Source organism: Bactrocera dorsalis, chromosome 1 (assembly GCF_023373825.1).
Source record: "Bactrocera dorsalis isolate Fly_Bdor chromosome 1, ASM2337382v1, whole genome shotgun sequence".
NCBI lineage: Eukaryota > Metazoa > Arthropoda > Insecta > Diptera > Tephritidae > Bactrocera > Bactrocera dorsalis.
Window position 1 is genome coordinate 114,728,265 of NC_064303.1, and position 12,423 is coordinate 114,740,687.

Sequence of the window (12,423 nt, forward strand, 5' to 3'; positions counted from 1 at the left end):
TATTATGTGCTCTCTCGTTTGGGGGGTGAGGGGAGCTGTCCGCTATCGTTTTTGGTGCTTTTGATGCCGCGCCGTTCGCTGCATTTCCCCAGTTTGATGAGCGCGTAAACCATTTTGAATAATTTGGCGTTGGCACGAGGCGCTCTCGACTTGTGTGGAACGTAATTTCGTGAGATGAGCTCTCTATTTCTTATTATTATTTACTGGCGTCATCTGTGCATATGTGCAGATTTTAGACAGTTTACTTTTTTGGATATTTCATACTTTGTCGTTCTTTTTGTTGTTGTTGCTAAGTTTTTATTGCCATTGGCCGTTTGGAATTTGGCATCACCGCCGCCTGCCGTGTGCATCGGCTATGCTGTTTGCAGCCCTGCAGTCGCATTTTGAGTTGCATACATTTAGTTTGTTTTCGACCGATTCGTTTCAATATGGTACGGTTCATTAGAATTGTTAACGGCTTTATAAATACATACTAAACAACATCGATGCCATAATTTGCTGGAAAAAGTGCACATAAGACTTGGTACCTAAATTAAGTCGGGTCGCAGGGTGTGGGCGAGGGGTTGGATGTTTTTGCGGTCGCATTCAATTTAGGATGAATGGATCCTATTGATAAAGTCGCTTTGCATTTGCTAAATAGGCGAGATAAACAAAAAAACGCGGACCGAATTGGTGGCACTAGCTAGTGAATATTGTGCATGATTACACATTTTAAATCTTTGAACAGGCTGAATTCAATAGGATCACCAAGCTACTGAAAAAATATTGCACGATAATCACCAAAATTTCCGGTGTAAAGCTTGTGGCGGTTGGAAGTTTTGTAAAGTTTACAAACGCCTTCAACTGAATCTTATTTAATGGTTCCATAAGAGCCAATTCATATTACATATTTATCCCTGCGGTTATTGTAAATGCGTGTGTATAAATATTCTAAAAAAAATCTGCTAAACCCTGATAGTGTCGGTCTTACAAAAATAACTGTGATTTTAATGAAACATTTACGCTTTTCACGACCTAATTTATTTAGACAGAAGACAGTTTTATAATGGTCAGGATTGGCTGCTCTTCCTTCGGGTTTGTGCAAATCGGATCAGCACTTGACATAGCTTTCCTATTTATTAGATTGCCTACTCTAAGTGCATATATACATATGTACACACATACAAACCGGCCAACGCTCGTCTCTCCCTATATTTTGTATATGAATGTACGTGCGTGTGTGTGCGTGCGCCAACACATTTCGCTGCACACGTGTGTGTGAAGGAGCGCTTACATGTTTTCGCAATTGAAATTTTTTAGTGTTTTGCTGTCACTTTCATTAAATTCTCGAACTCTGTCAATATCATGGCGATTTTGCTGTTGTTGTCTCACTAACAACAGGGCCATTAAAAGTATTGTGCTGCCGCCACATAACTTGTCCTTCTCGAAGCGATCCTCTCCCAGCATTTTTTCCCCCATAGCAATGCAGCCTCTCCCTCCGTCAACAAATTGCTTCCAACAATAAAAAATAAGGGCAAAAAAAATTTAGTAAATGTTTGAAAACTGAAAAAAAAAGAAATGTAGTAGCCCCACAAGCTGCATTAAAGAATGGTAGAAAGACATGAACGAAATCCTCCCATCGCTTGGATGCTCGGCGCTCGCTCATGTCCACCGATTTATGCGGCGAATTGTGCGGCTGCCTCACTTTTTCAGCACTCAGCCGGCTATTGTGGGCCAGCGTAGGCTTTTTCATTGCTGCAGTTGTATTTTTGTTGTACGTGTTGTTGTGCACCGCGACATTGGCAGACGGCTGTGGACGCGGTCGGCGCGTTTTTTGCTGCCTGCCTTGTTGGCCGGTCAGTCGAGTGTCGGAAGTCAATCAAAAAGCCCGATGTCACATGCAATTTCTTAGGCGATTCTGAATTGATGAGCGCGAAATGAGCGCGAAACGCACTTTGATTCATTTGAAAAAGCCGCAACCGCTAGATTGAACGACTTGCCGCGCGCCGACTTGAAGCCGCAAACGCGAAAAGAACAAGCAGAACAAGAAAGAAACTAGCTAACGAATACTTGACGGTTGTAGGGATAAGGCGGCAAGGATTACCGAGATACCAGCATTCTTACACATACACACAAGTGTACGTACATAAGCCTGCATTCGTGTGGCATGTGGCCACAACGAGAATTGTGTGTTTTCGCGCGTCGCTCAAGAATTGTAACATACAATTAGTTCGCAATTGTTTTTGAGTGAAAATCAGGCCATTAAATTGGCAGTAAGGCAACGCAACGCGGCGGCAGTGTTTCATCGTTGCGTTACAAAACGACAATTTACATTAGTGTCCACACACTCACACTCTGGCACTCATAAATATTTTATGTGTTGGAGACGGTGGAATCGCGGAAGCGCCTTTGACTGGCTACCACAATTCGATTAAAGGGGCAAATCTTCTCTCTAAGTGCAAGTGTGTGTGTGTGTGTGTGCATGAGCGTAAGACTATTAGCGTGGATTACTTTGCCGACGGCACTGTCGCTAAGGCGACACTAGTGATCTTCTGTGCATCGTTATTGAAATTTCCGAGTGCTACAGGGCGTATGTGTGTAATTTGTGCTTGCTTTCCTGCCAACTCGTTAATAAACGAGGAGCATCGACAAAGCAACTATTTGCATATCTGCTTGAGACGAGTTGTGTTATAAAGTTTATTTGCAACTTTGAGTTGCCAAAGAAATTTGTTTAAATACTGTTGTGTAATGTGAATAATATCGACGAGCGCGTGAGGAAATCATAACCGTCGGAGTTGGACACAATTAGTAAACGTGAGTTTTTATCATTTTATATAAGTGTTACTGAGTAACTTCGTAGCTAAACAATTGAACAACGAGCAATATAACTCAATCTTGCTTAAAACGCAGTGAATATTTATTGAAACGAAAGCTTAAAATATGTGGCAATCTTATTGTTTTTTATGGAGTTCGAATCAGAAGTGGAATCATTCTCCTGACAGCTGAAGTAGATTTTCGTCGGCCACATTTCATATTTTTCCAATTTCAAAACTAAAGGCCAAATGCTCTACACAATTTATACTCTTCGTTACTACACTGTATATTATATGTAGTTGAAGGCATGTGTGTGTGCGTGTATGTACCGTTAGCGTCGGTAAAAGTACAAACGCTTCTCGTGTGCTCGTCTTAATGGGCGGCAATTGCTTTTGACATGCAAACAACATCAGTATCCAAGTGATAACATCGAAATGTACGAAGTTATCATTTTCTGTACCATCGCCGGTCTATCGCTCGCACTTTAATGTGTTTTGCATGCATTACAAATGCAAACAAAGCGGGAAAACAACTCATATCAGCGCCTTAATTTGCGTTTGTTCTCGGAAACAAATTCAAATGCTTGAGGGCGATGTGTGGCTGGGCGGTGCACTTCCCCTGAGAGAGGAGTGGAGTGGCGTTCAAGTATTGCGACCACACGAACATGTTTGCAAACACCTGAGGAGTATTTTTGTTTTAAAAATATGTTTAGAATTTTCTACTTTTCGTTAATGACTTTTAAGGAATTTGAGTTTTTGAAATTAATTTTTTAAAATCTAGTTGCCTTAAGTATTTAGGGAACTTTGAGTAAATTTTATGCTAAAGGTCAAGGAATGTGAACCAGTAAGTGTTTCAGAGAGACGATTAAAAGGAAATAGAATATAAACCAAATAGAGTCGTTTTTATATGTGAGAAGCGCACCAGATTCAGCTAATTAAACTATTCGAAATATATACACATACATACGTAGACATAAGAGCCCCAAACTGTAATTTTGCATATTACATTTTCGGCCGTATATTAGAAACCTTAAATCGATGTAGCGATGCTTCCGCAGCCGCCCTACAGCCCAAACGTGGCCCTCCCAGACTTTTTTTGTTTCCTTGCCTGAAAAAGCCGATGAAAGGCAAGCGTTTTGAGACGACAAGGGAATGCAAGCAGCATGCACCTCGGCTCTCAAGGCTATGCCGGAGAAAGCCTTGACGCCTTCAATGCTTGGAAAGCGCTCTGGATCGACGCAGAAAAAGCCTATTTTGAAACTTTTTAAAGAATTGTAACGATTGGTTCAATAAATGTTTTTAAATAGACTCAGTTCTATCTCTTTCCGGACAAACCCTGTATGTATATTTGTAGGCACGTACGTAAAATTACTTACTTGATTACCGCGCGACGTAGTAGCGATGCACGTAATCAGCAGGCAACATCTCGTAATTATGAAAATTTCAAATCCACTCGAGTTAAGTTCATAAATCGCTTGTAGGTTTCGGGTAATCCGCGAATGTAGACGCAGATAATTTAGTAGTCTAATCACTTTGTGGGCATCAACTTTGACTTATTTCGTCTGCTTATGACAAAGGCTGCAGATTGAGTAGCACTTGATGATTCGTAAAATTACTCCAGTCAACAGTTTAACACCAATTACAAATGCGATTATCTTGGAAGGGCGAGATAAATTGGGAAATTCACCTGTTCAGTGGTCTTTTCATCTCTGTGCGTTACAAAGGCAGTCCACTTAGCAAATTAAGCTTTCATCAGCTCGTTAAAATCGAAAAGAAAATTATCACTATTCATTTTCGGTGAATTTTACTCCTTTTTGTACTCGTATTGTTCCCCTCTTGTCTTCCAGCCGAGCAAATGCGTAGCATATTGAAGGTAACAACTAACAACAGCAAGAAAACAATAATAGCTCGGAAACAAATCACCAACGGTGCATGGGTCAACATCATAATCTAAAAGCGCATCTGTACAACAACATTTCGAAATGGTTATAATGAGCCAAATCGCACGCAAGCAACTAAAGAACTAAGCGACTGAGCGGCTAAGCGGTTACGCATTCCAGAGACGTGGCAACAACAGCCAGATGCAAGCTAAACGCGAAACCCATAAATCATAATAAAGCGTTCGCTGACGAATTGCCGCCCCTCCGTTGAACACTCCGTCTTCAATTTTCGCGCTTTGTTTGGATCCACGCGCTCGTTGCCGACGGCAACATTTACACAACGCAACGCCACACGCCGCGCAGTCCGAATGCCACTGCTTTTGGCAATGCCCGAACCAGAACGTTCTCTGCCTCTAATGACAGTGGCCGACGCTGCCGCCGCAATGCCCGAAGCGGAGGTGACAAAGTCGCCAACTCGAACCACTCCAACGGCGGCTGCGACAAGCAGGCCGAATGCGTCCAGTCAATCCATGCCTATCAAACAGCAATCAAATACAGTCATAGCCTCAAATGTACTGACATCAACGGCAATAGCAACAACAGCATTGACAACAACGGCCGCAGTAACCGGCGCATTAGCCGGCACAATGCTTACGGCAATGGCTCCATCGAGTGCGGCGATAAGAACAGCAGCCACTACAGGTGTTAATAGCCAAATTACAGACGAGAGAGGTAGCGTTACCTCGCCACATCATCACTCAACAGTTGGCGTTGTTAGCAGCAATTATGTAGTAAATGAAATTGCCACCGCCAGCAGCAGCAAGCCCGACGGAGCGAACGCAGCCGACGCAGACAACATCAATGGCAGTGTGTTTGGTGGCCGTTATGACGGCGTGTCCGATACTTCATCAAATCGACACCATCGCCGACATTTGAATGGCAATAGCCACCAAGCTAACAATTGCGACGACTACGGCGGCGACGACAACGACGGCCACGATGGCGGAGACAAGGTTAATTGTTACGCTTCAGGCACCCGCTCCCCTCTGTGGCACGGCAGCGGTAAGCAAATCTCCCCCGCTGCCCCAACAGCTTTAACGTCGACAACAGCTTGCTGGCATGGGTGTTATTCGCCCACTCGCCACCGAGAGAATGAATCATCAATTAGCGCTGATGGAGTGACGACAGCACCATCGCCGCATTATCCGCAAATTCACGTTAAACAGGAATTCCTTCAAACGCAATACATGCAAGACGAAGACGAGGTTGCGCACGGAGATGAAGAGCGAACAAATGATAACGGGCAGACGGTGCACACAGCTCAAGCTGCTCCGGTCAAGCAAGGTATGTATGGTAATGTTCTCTGATGATTTTAATGTCATAATATACGTGTCTATGGGTGTGTGTGTGTGTATAGGTGCACTTAGTAGCCAGCTTCAATATACATACATATATAGGTAGTAAAGATTCTGGGTTAATCCATTTTAGTTAATATGGAATATATTTTAGTATCAAATTAAACATCTCATTTGGGGCTTCGAAATTAAATTAATATCTAGTAGAACAGTGGCGTTAACCTATAAATTTGGACTTTCTCCATATTTCTGAAAATCGGAAACACCACAGTACACCCCGTGAGTCTAACGCCATTTAACTGGCTAATTGTGTATTTCTATAGCTAAAGTAAAGCAAAGAAAGACTCGCCCGGTACCGACAGAAGGTTTCAATGATATCAATATTCACAAAAAAAAAAATAAGTTATAGAAAAACTTATCAGTACTAAACAATTATCAGTAAAAATCCATCACTCCTTCTAGAGAAGCAGCGTATGAGCACTGAAAATGGAAAGGGATCTTAGGGGACATCCTGGGTTGATGGAATTCCTATAATCATTTAAAGCTCTATTTTTCTCAATGCTTCTTCTGTATGCTTTCAATGGGATATTTTTATATAAAGCTCGGAATGCTTCTGAGAAGGATGGAACAAACTTTCTTCCCGATTAATAAACGTACCGGGTGCCGTGATACGCCGCCAGGGTTCATAGAGCTCACTAATGCTAAATCGTTTATGTTCAAATTTCAGTTTTCCATGAGCCTTTGCAACTTTGATTGACCCCAGTAGCAGGGGGCATTGCGTAAGGTATTCAAAGCGGACAATATGGTGGCAAGTGTCTCTTCATAAACATGCCGCCACTTACTTTTCACACCTTCCAGATATAAGCTGCGACAACAATAATAGCAGCAAACATATGTTCGGAGCATTAATGTGTGGTTGTGTTCGTTGTGTTCGTACAACACGAATGAAGGTTAAAGCAACAAAAAATTGATCATAACAAAGGGGCGTTCAAAATTCAATAATCGAGAGAAAACAAGATGTTTCATCAATTGGCCCATCCAACCGTTGCCCTTCAGGAACACACTTGTCCTAAATGAATGTTTGATAACGGTATTCACACATGCAGGCACACAAATCACATACATACATACATGTACATGCCGAAACGAAAGCAGACAGTTAAACAACCAGAAATCATTTATATGAACCACTAAAGACTTGCGAGCCAGCACTTGAGCGCTCGTGTCATTTGGTGTTATTCGTGAATCCTTGCCGCTCAGTCCCATTTGCACGCTCCATCCGCGCCGGCTCGTTTTTTACCACGCCACTGCAAGTGGGTTAACATATGCACCCCTTTAATTTGTGGCCCCGCACGGACGTCTCAGGTCGGCACGGCGTTCGGCAACCCTTTCAATCTTCATAAATGTTGCCAATGTACTTGCGACATTAACTCCTTCTGCTCCGTTCGTTTTTCTAAAAAGCAAACACATGCACACACACATAAACTTATGGGAAAGTATATACTAGATGGAATGCGGCGGGGTTATTGGTGTCCAGCAACAACAAAATTAAGCTTTTGTTGACACTACCCGCAGCACCCACACAAGCCGTGAATAATACTCCAGGGCACTGTGCGGAATCTTCATCGGCGGCTCGGGCGAGTCTTTATCGCAGCGCTGGTATCATGTGTGCCGGCATTAAATTTGGGGAAATCTCTGACTTAGAGCTTAGTTTCGAGGAAGCAGGTCGTTCATGTTTCGGCGAGTTTGTTGCACAGCAGACGACAAGTGAAATGGGAATCCTTTAAACGCATAAAAAATTGAAAATCTCATAAGTACTGCTCCTTGGGCGCAGGGTTGCGATGCGTGAGCGGAAGTAGGAGTTGGTCACTTTTTCATTTCAAATACACATAAGCAGGCAAAAGGGTTAAGTTGTTTATGACTGCGTGCAAATAGACCCACATACCCGTACACACACACGTACATACGTACGGAGGACTGGACGAGTGTGCGGCGGTGTGTGGTCGGGTTATGCAATCTGTTGCTGCGAAAAGTTGTTAACAGTTTGTAAATACCTCGTTTTTCACTTTAACACTTACTTTTGGCAATTTAGGCATTCACATAGAAATCGGTCATACCTAAATACATACACCCGTACATATGCTTGGGCGCAACCCCAATCTGTGACAGTTTAGTTAAAGAAATCTGTGTGCAAATGTCATTTGGGGCAAAAGTTTTCTGTCAGCTGGTCTCACTTCTTTGGGCGTTTTTAAATTGATGACTAAACGAGCAGATGAAGTTCTAAAGCGGGACTGCTTGGTATTTTGAGATGACCAGAGTTTGCCAAATATATATATACATATATGGAATACCTGTAGCCGAGGGCATGCGTTTAGGTATTAAAGTACTGGTCCCAGTGTCCGCTTAGAACAAGCTTTAATGCGATTACGGTAATAGACGCTAAGCTCCAACTCTAAATGGTCCGTTTTATTAATAATTATTTAGTGCAACTCAGCATCTCATTGGCACAGCTTGGGTACAGAGAGCTTGAGTGGTAAGGTGGAAGTGGAGGCGTCTTTAACTGTAAAAAATTAGCTTTATCTAACCGCTTGTTTACGTTTTCGTATGCATGTTTTTTTGTATGTTTTGTATGTGCGACAGCTCTACATTTGCGTATGTAAATAAATGATCTACTTGGGAAGCGGAAATGTTTGGGTCACATGCAAGCCAGCGCCGTTTTGATGTTCCGAAGATTTGATGTGGTAATAGGAAATTTTTGAGAGTTATGTATAATTATGGAATTTAATGTAAGCTATCCAAAAGGTGAGCTAAAACCGAAGAGAAAAATCAACGACACACAACTACATATGCAAATACGTGGGTTACCTTTTATAGATCGGGGTTAGAGAACAAAAACGAATATTAATAATTGAAAATTGCTTTATTGTTTTTCGAAATCTTTCTCCATTAAGATCTATATACTTTCAAATGCGTTTGAACCAATTGTCGAAGCAATTTTGCCACTCTGTTTGCGGTATCTCCAAAACATCCGTTCTGAACGCATCAAGCGCCTCCTCAGGTGTCGAAAAGCATTGACCTTTTAGTTTATATTTTTTGTACGGGAATAAAAAAGAAGTCATTCGGTGCTAAGTCAGGACTACACGCAGGATGAGTCATAAAATCGTTTTTAGTGGTCAAAAATGCTGTTGTTTCAGTCGATGTGTGAAATGTCGCATTGCCGTGATGAAGAGTGATCCGTCTTCAGCGGTTGATTGTCTTGATTTCTTGAAAGACAACTGGCAAATAAATGATTCTGTTAGCTTTGCCAACTCCCGAAATATGAAAGGTAACCTACGTAGGCATACATACGTACTAAGAGGCAGATAGAAAATGGACAAAAATCAGAAAGAAGCTGCTGCTCACTCACATACATACCGTACGCTGACCACATTATGCGTAGCACGCCACCGGAAATTAAAGTAATTTCGAAAAACCCAATGCTGATATCTATGAACAAAAGAGATTCACGCACACACATGACTTAAGGCCCAGTTGACTGACAAATGTGCTTACATACTCTATGTCATATATACATATGTCTGTACTACCATATATTTAACATAGAAATAGAAGTAATGCAAAATATAAAATCGAATTCAAATGAGCTCTTTGAGCCTGCCCGAACCGCATAAACTAAACTTACAGTTATTTGCGGATTTCTCATGCAACAACCAATGTGGAGAGTTGAAGGAGCGCACTTTTTAGTTGAAATCCAAATCGCTATCCGAAAATGTGCCAACAGCGTCTAATTGAAAAAATCAATTTTACAAATACATGTGTATGTATATGTGCATGTACATGCAATTGTGGCTGAATGTGTGTGTAAACAAGCCGATTTGTCTCTCAAAGTGCAAATTACATCTCATTCACAGTCCTCAATACGCACACAGTTGGTGAATGCACGATAAGAGTACGAATGTGTCCATGTAAATGCATATGTATGTGTGCGATGGTGTATAGGCCCTTCGCATCATTTTTTATTTATTTACCGCAGCCGAGAGAAGATAAAAGAAAAGCAATTATTATAATTGCAGGCGATATGCAGGCAACTAATTGAAGCAGCGTCGTAAGGTAGCCGAAGTGCAATCAAAACACAATAAGAAAATCTCGATATGCACATGCGCACATCCAAGGCAGCGATGATGTGTGTGTCAGTGTATGAGCTGATGCATTCAAGTGGACCAGAAATATCTGTGAATGCAATGCATTGTTCCGCTTAATTATCTTCAAAAATTAAAGAAATGCAACGACCGCAACACAACAACATCATCAGCGGCACCGCGGTATCGGCGCAACGGCGCAGGCGCAGACGCAACCGCTCCATCTTTAGGGGTTAATGTGAGAAAACGCACACACAACGAGCACCAGAGAGACTTGGTGACTAAAGCTGTCGGCACAAGTGCAACGGCACCGGCACCGCGCGTTCACTCGTTCGTTCTATTCGCGAGCCCGTCTGCCCCATCATCCTGTCACTGTCAATACGAACTCATTTGTCTTCGAGGCCGCTGCTGCGCTGCTTCTGCCACCGCCAATCTCTCTGCTTCAGCAACTGCTCGCATTGTCTGCTAATGGATCGGCGGTTAGCCTCAGCATGAGCTGCGCTGCCAAATTTGAATGTCTCACATCGATCTTCTATGCAGATGCATTGAATTTCTTTTGTGCGCGAATACAAATCTTCCGCTCTGCTCATTTAGAATGCATTTACAGTTGCAGTGAAACGTCAATCAAAATCCGCTGCCGCTGCCACTGCACCTGAGCTGTCTTGAAATCATTTATCTTTTTCCATTGCCCCTTTCCCATTGCCATCTTCATACAGCCATATCTATATCTAAAGGCAAGCCCACGGTTTTATTGTTGCTTTTGGTTTTGAGAAATTAGATCCTAATTTGCTGCCGCATTCGATTAAGGCACTCTTTGAGGTTTTCATTATTATTTCAGACCCACAAACCTTTATTTACCCATTTACTCACTGTGGTAATTATCAGTTATGCATTCCCTTACTTCAATGTATTTATGTAAATAGGAAAATTTATTCGTGCGAATATGTACATGCATATGTATGTACGATAGGCCTGTATGTAAAGTAATGGTTCATTTGAGTCGCTAAATGTAAGAATTCGACATGTATATAGTACGAAATAATCTAATTAATTCTGGCTATTTATATTTATTCCTTAACAATTAAGGTTGCCATGAAATTTTTAAAATTTGCGTAAAGTATATACATATTACATACACATGTACGTACATAAATACTAGTAAATAATCAGCATGCCAAGCTGAGTGTCATCCATTTGTCTGACCGTCTGATATATCCAACTAATTCTTCAGTTTTCAAGATAGAACTGAACTTTTACACACATCTTTTTTTCCCCTAGAAGCTCATCATATGGAACCACTGATATATCAACTTCGCTGCCGCGTGAAGTTAACTACTTTTATTTTTTTCTTATAAAAAATTGTAAAGAGAGTTGGCTGGTTCCAATCTACAGGGTTTGTCCGGAAAGTAAAAGAACTGATTTTCTTCGGAGCGTGCGCGCACCGACTGGAGTCGGTACAGGTCGTTTCTAGCTAACGAACGAGTAGCTGATCAGTTGTCTCCGAGCACCTGAGGAGTCAGGGCAACCATTATCGCGCGACGTGTTTCTGTGAGTGGTGCAAGGCGAAAATGCAGCGTCAACCAAGTTTTGCGTGGAAGTCCTTAAGAGACTCAAACGAAGGGTCTATCGGATCCGGCAAGACATCGCAGCCGACTGGAAGTTGCACCACGACAACGCCCCGGCTCACACCGCTTTTCTTATGAACAGCTACCTAACCAAGTCAGCATCCCAACGCTTCCTCAGCCGTCCTACAGCCCTATTGTTGAGCCCCCCGGACTTTTTTTGTTTCCTTGCCTGAAAAGGCCGAAGAAAGGGGATCCAAGCAGCATGCACCTCGGCTCTCAAAACTATTCCGGAGAATGCCTTTCGTGCCGCCTCCAATGCTTGAAAATTGCGCTCACAGCGCTTCATCGACGCAGAAGGAGCCTATTTCGAAAGTTTTTAAAGAATCATAAAGATTGGTTCAACACATTTTTTAAATCGACTCAGTCCTCTTACTTTCCGGACAAACCCTGTATCTAATTGTGAAAGCACAGTGTTTACCAATAAACATATGTGCATACGTACTTAATTACATGAATGGGTATTTCAGTCTACATATACGAGTACATTACAACAAATTAAGAAAATAATACCTCTCGATACGTACATGCATATAAACATACTGGCAGGATATTGTAATTGATCCCAGAAGTTTTAGTGCGCGTAGGCAATTTGGCAATCTTACACTACCCTAATGCCGTGTCAGTTGATGCGC

The 12,423-nt window shown here is 42.2% G+C and overlaps 1 protein-coding gene across 1 annotated transcript; it reads left to right on the plus strand.

The window, feature by feature from the left end:
• The first annotated feature begins 303 nt into the window (after positions 1-303).
• Positions 304-6,386, plus strand: LOC125776218 (MOB kinase activator-like 2). Its single transcript, XM_049447300.1, has 2 exons — positions 304-2,793; positions 4,640-6,386. The coding sequence occupies exon 2, from the start codon at positions 5,041-5,043 to the stop codon at positions 6,037-6,039; it is 999 nt and encodes a 332-aa protein (XP_049303257.1). The 5' UTR covers positions 304-2,793; positions 4,640-5,040; the 3' UTR covers positions 6,040-6,386.
• The last annotated feature ends 6,037 nt before the right edge of the window (positions 6,387-12,423 follow it).

Excerpts from the sequence above, each read along its gene's own strand:
- LOC125776218 (XM_049447300.1), top strand. The coding sequence starts at position 5,041 with ATGCCACTGCTTTTGGCAATGCCCGAACCAGAACGTTCTCTGCCTCTA.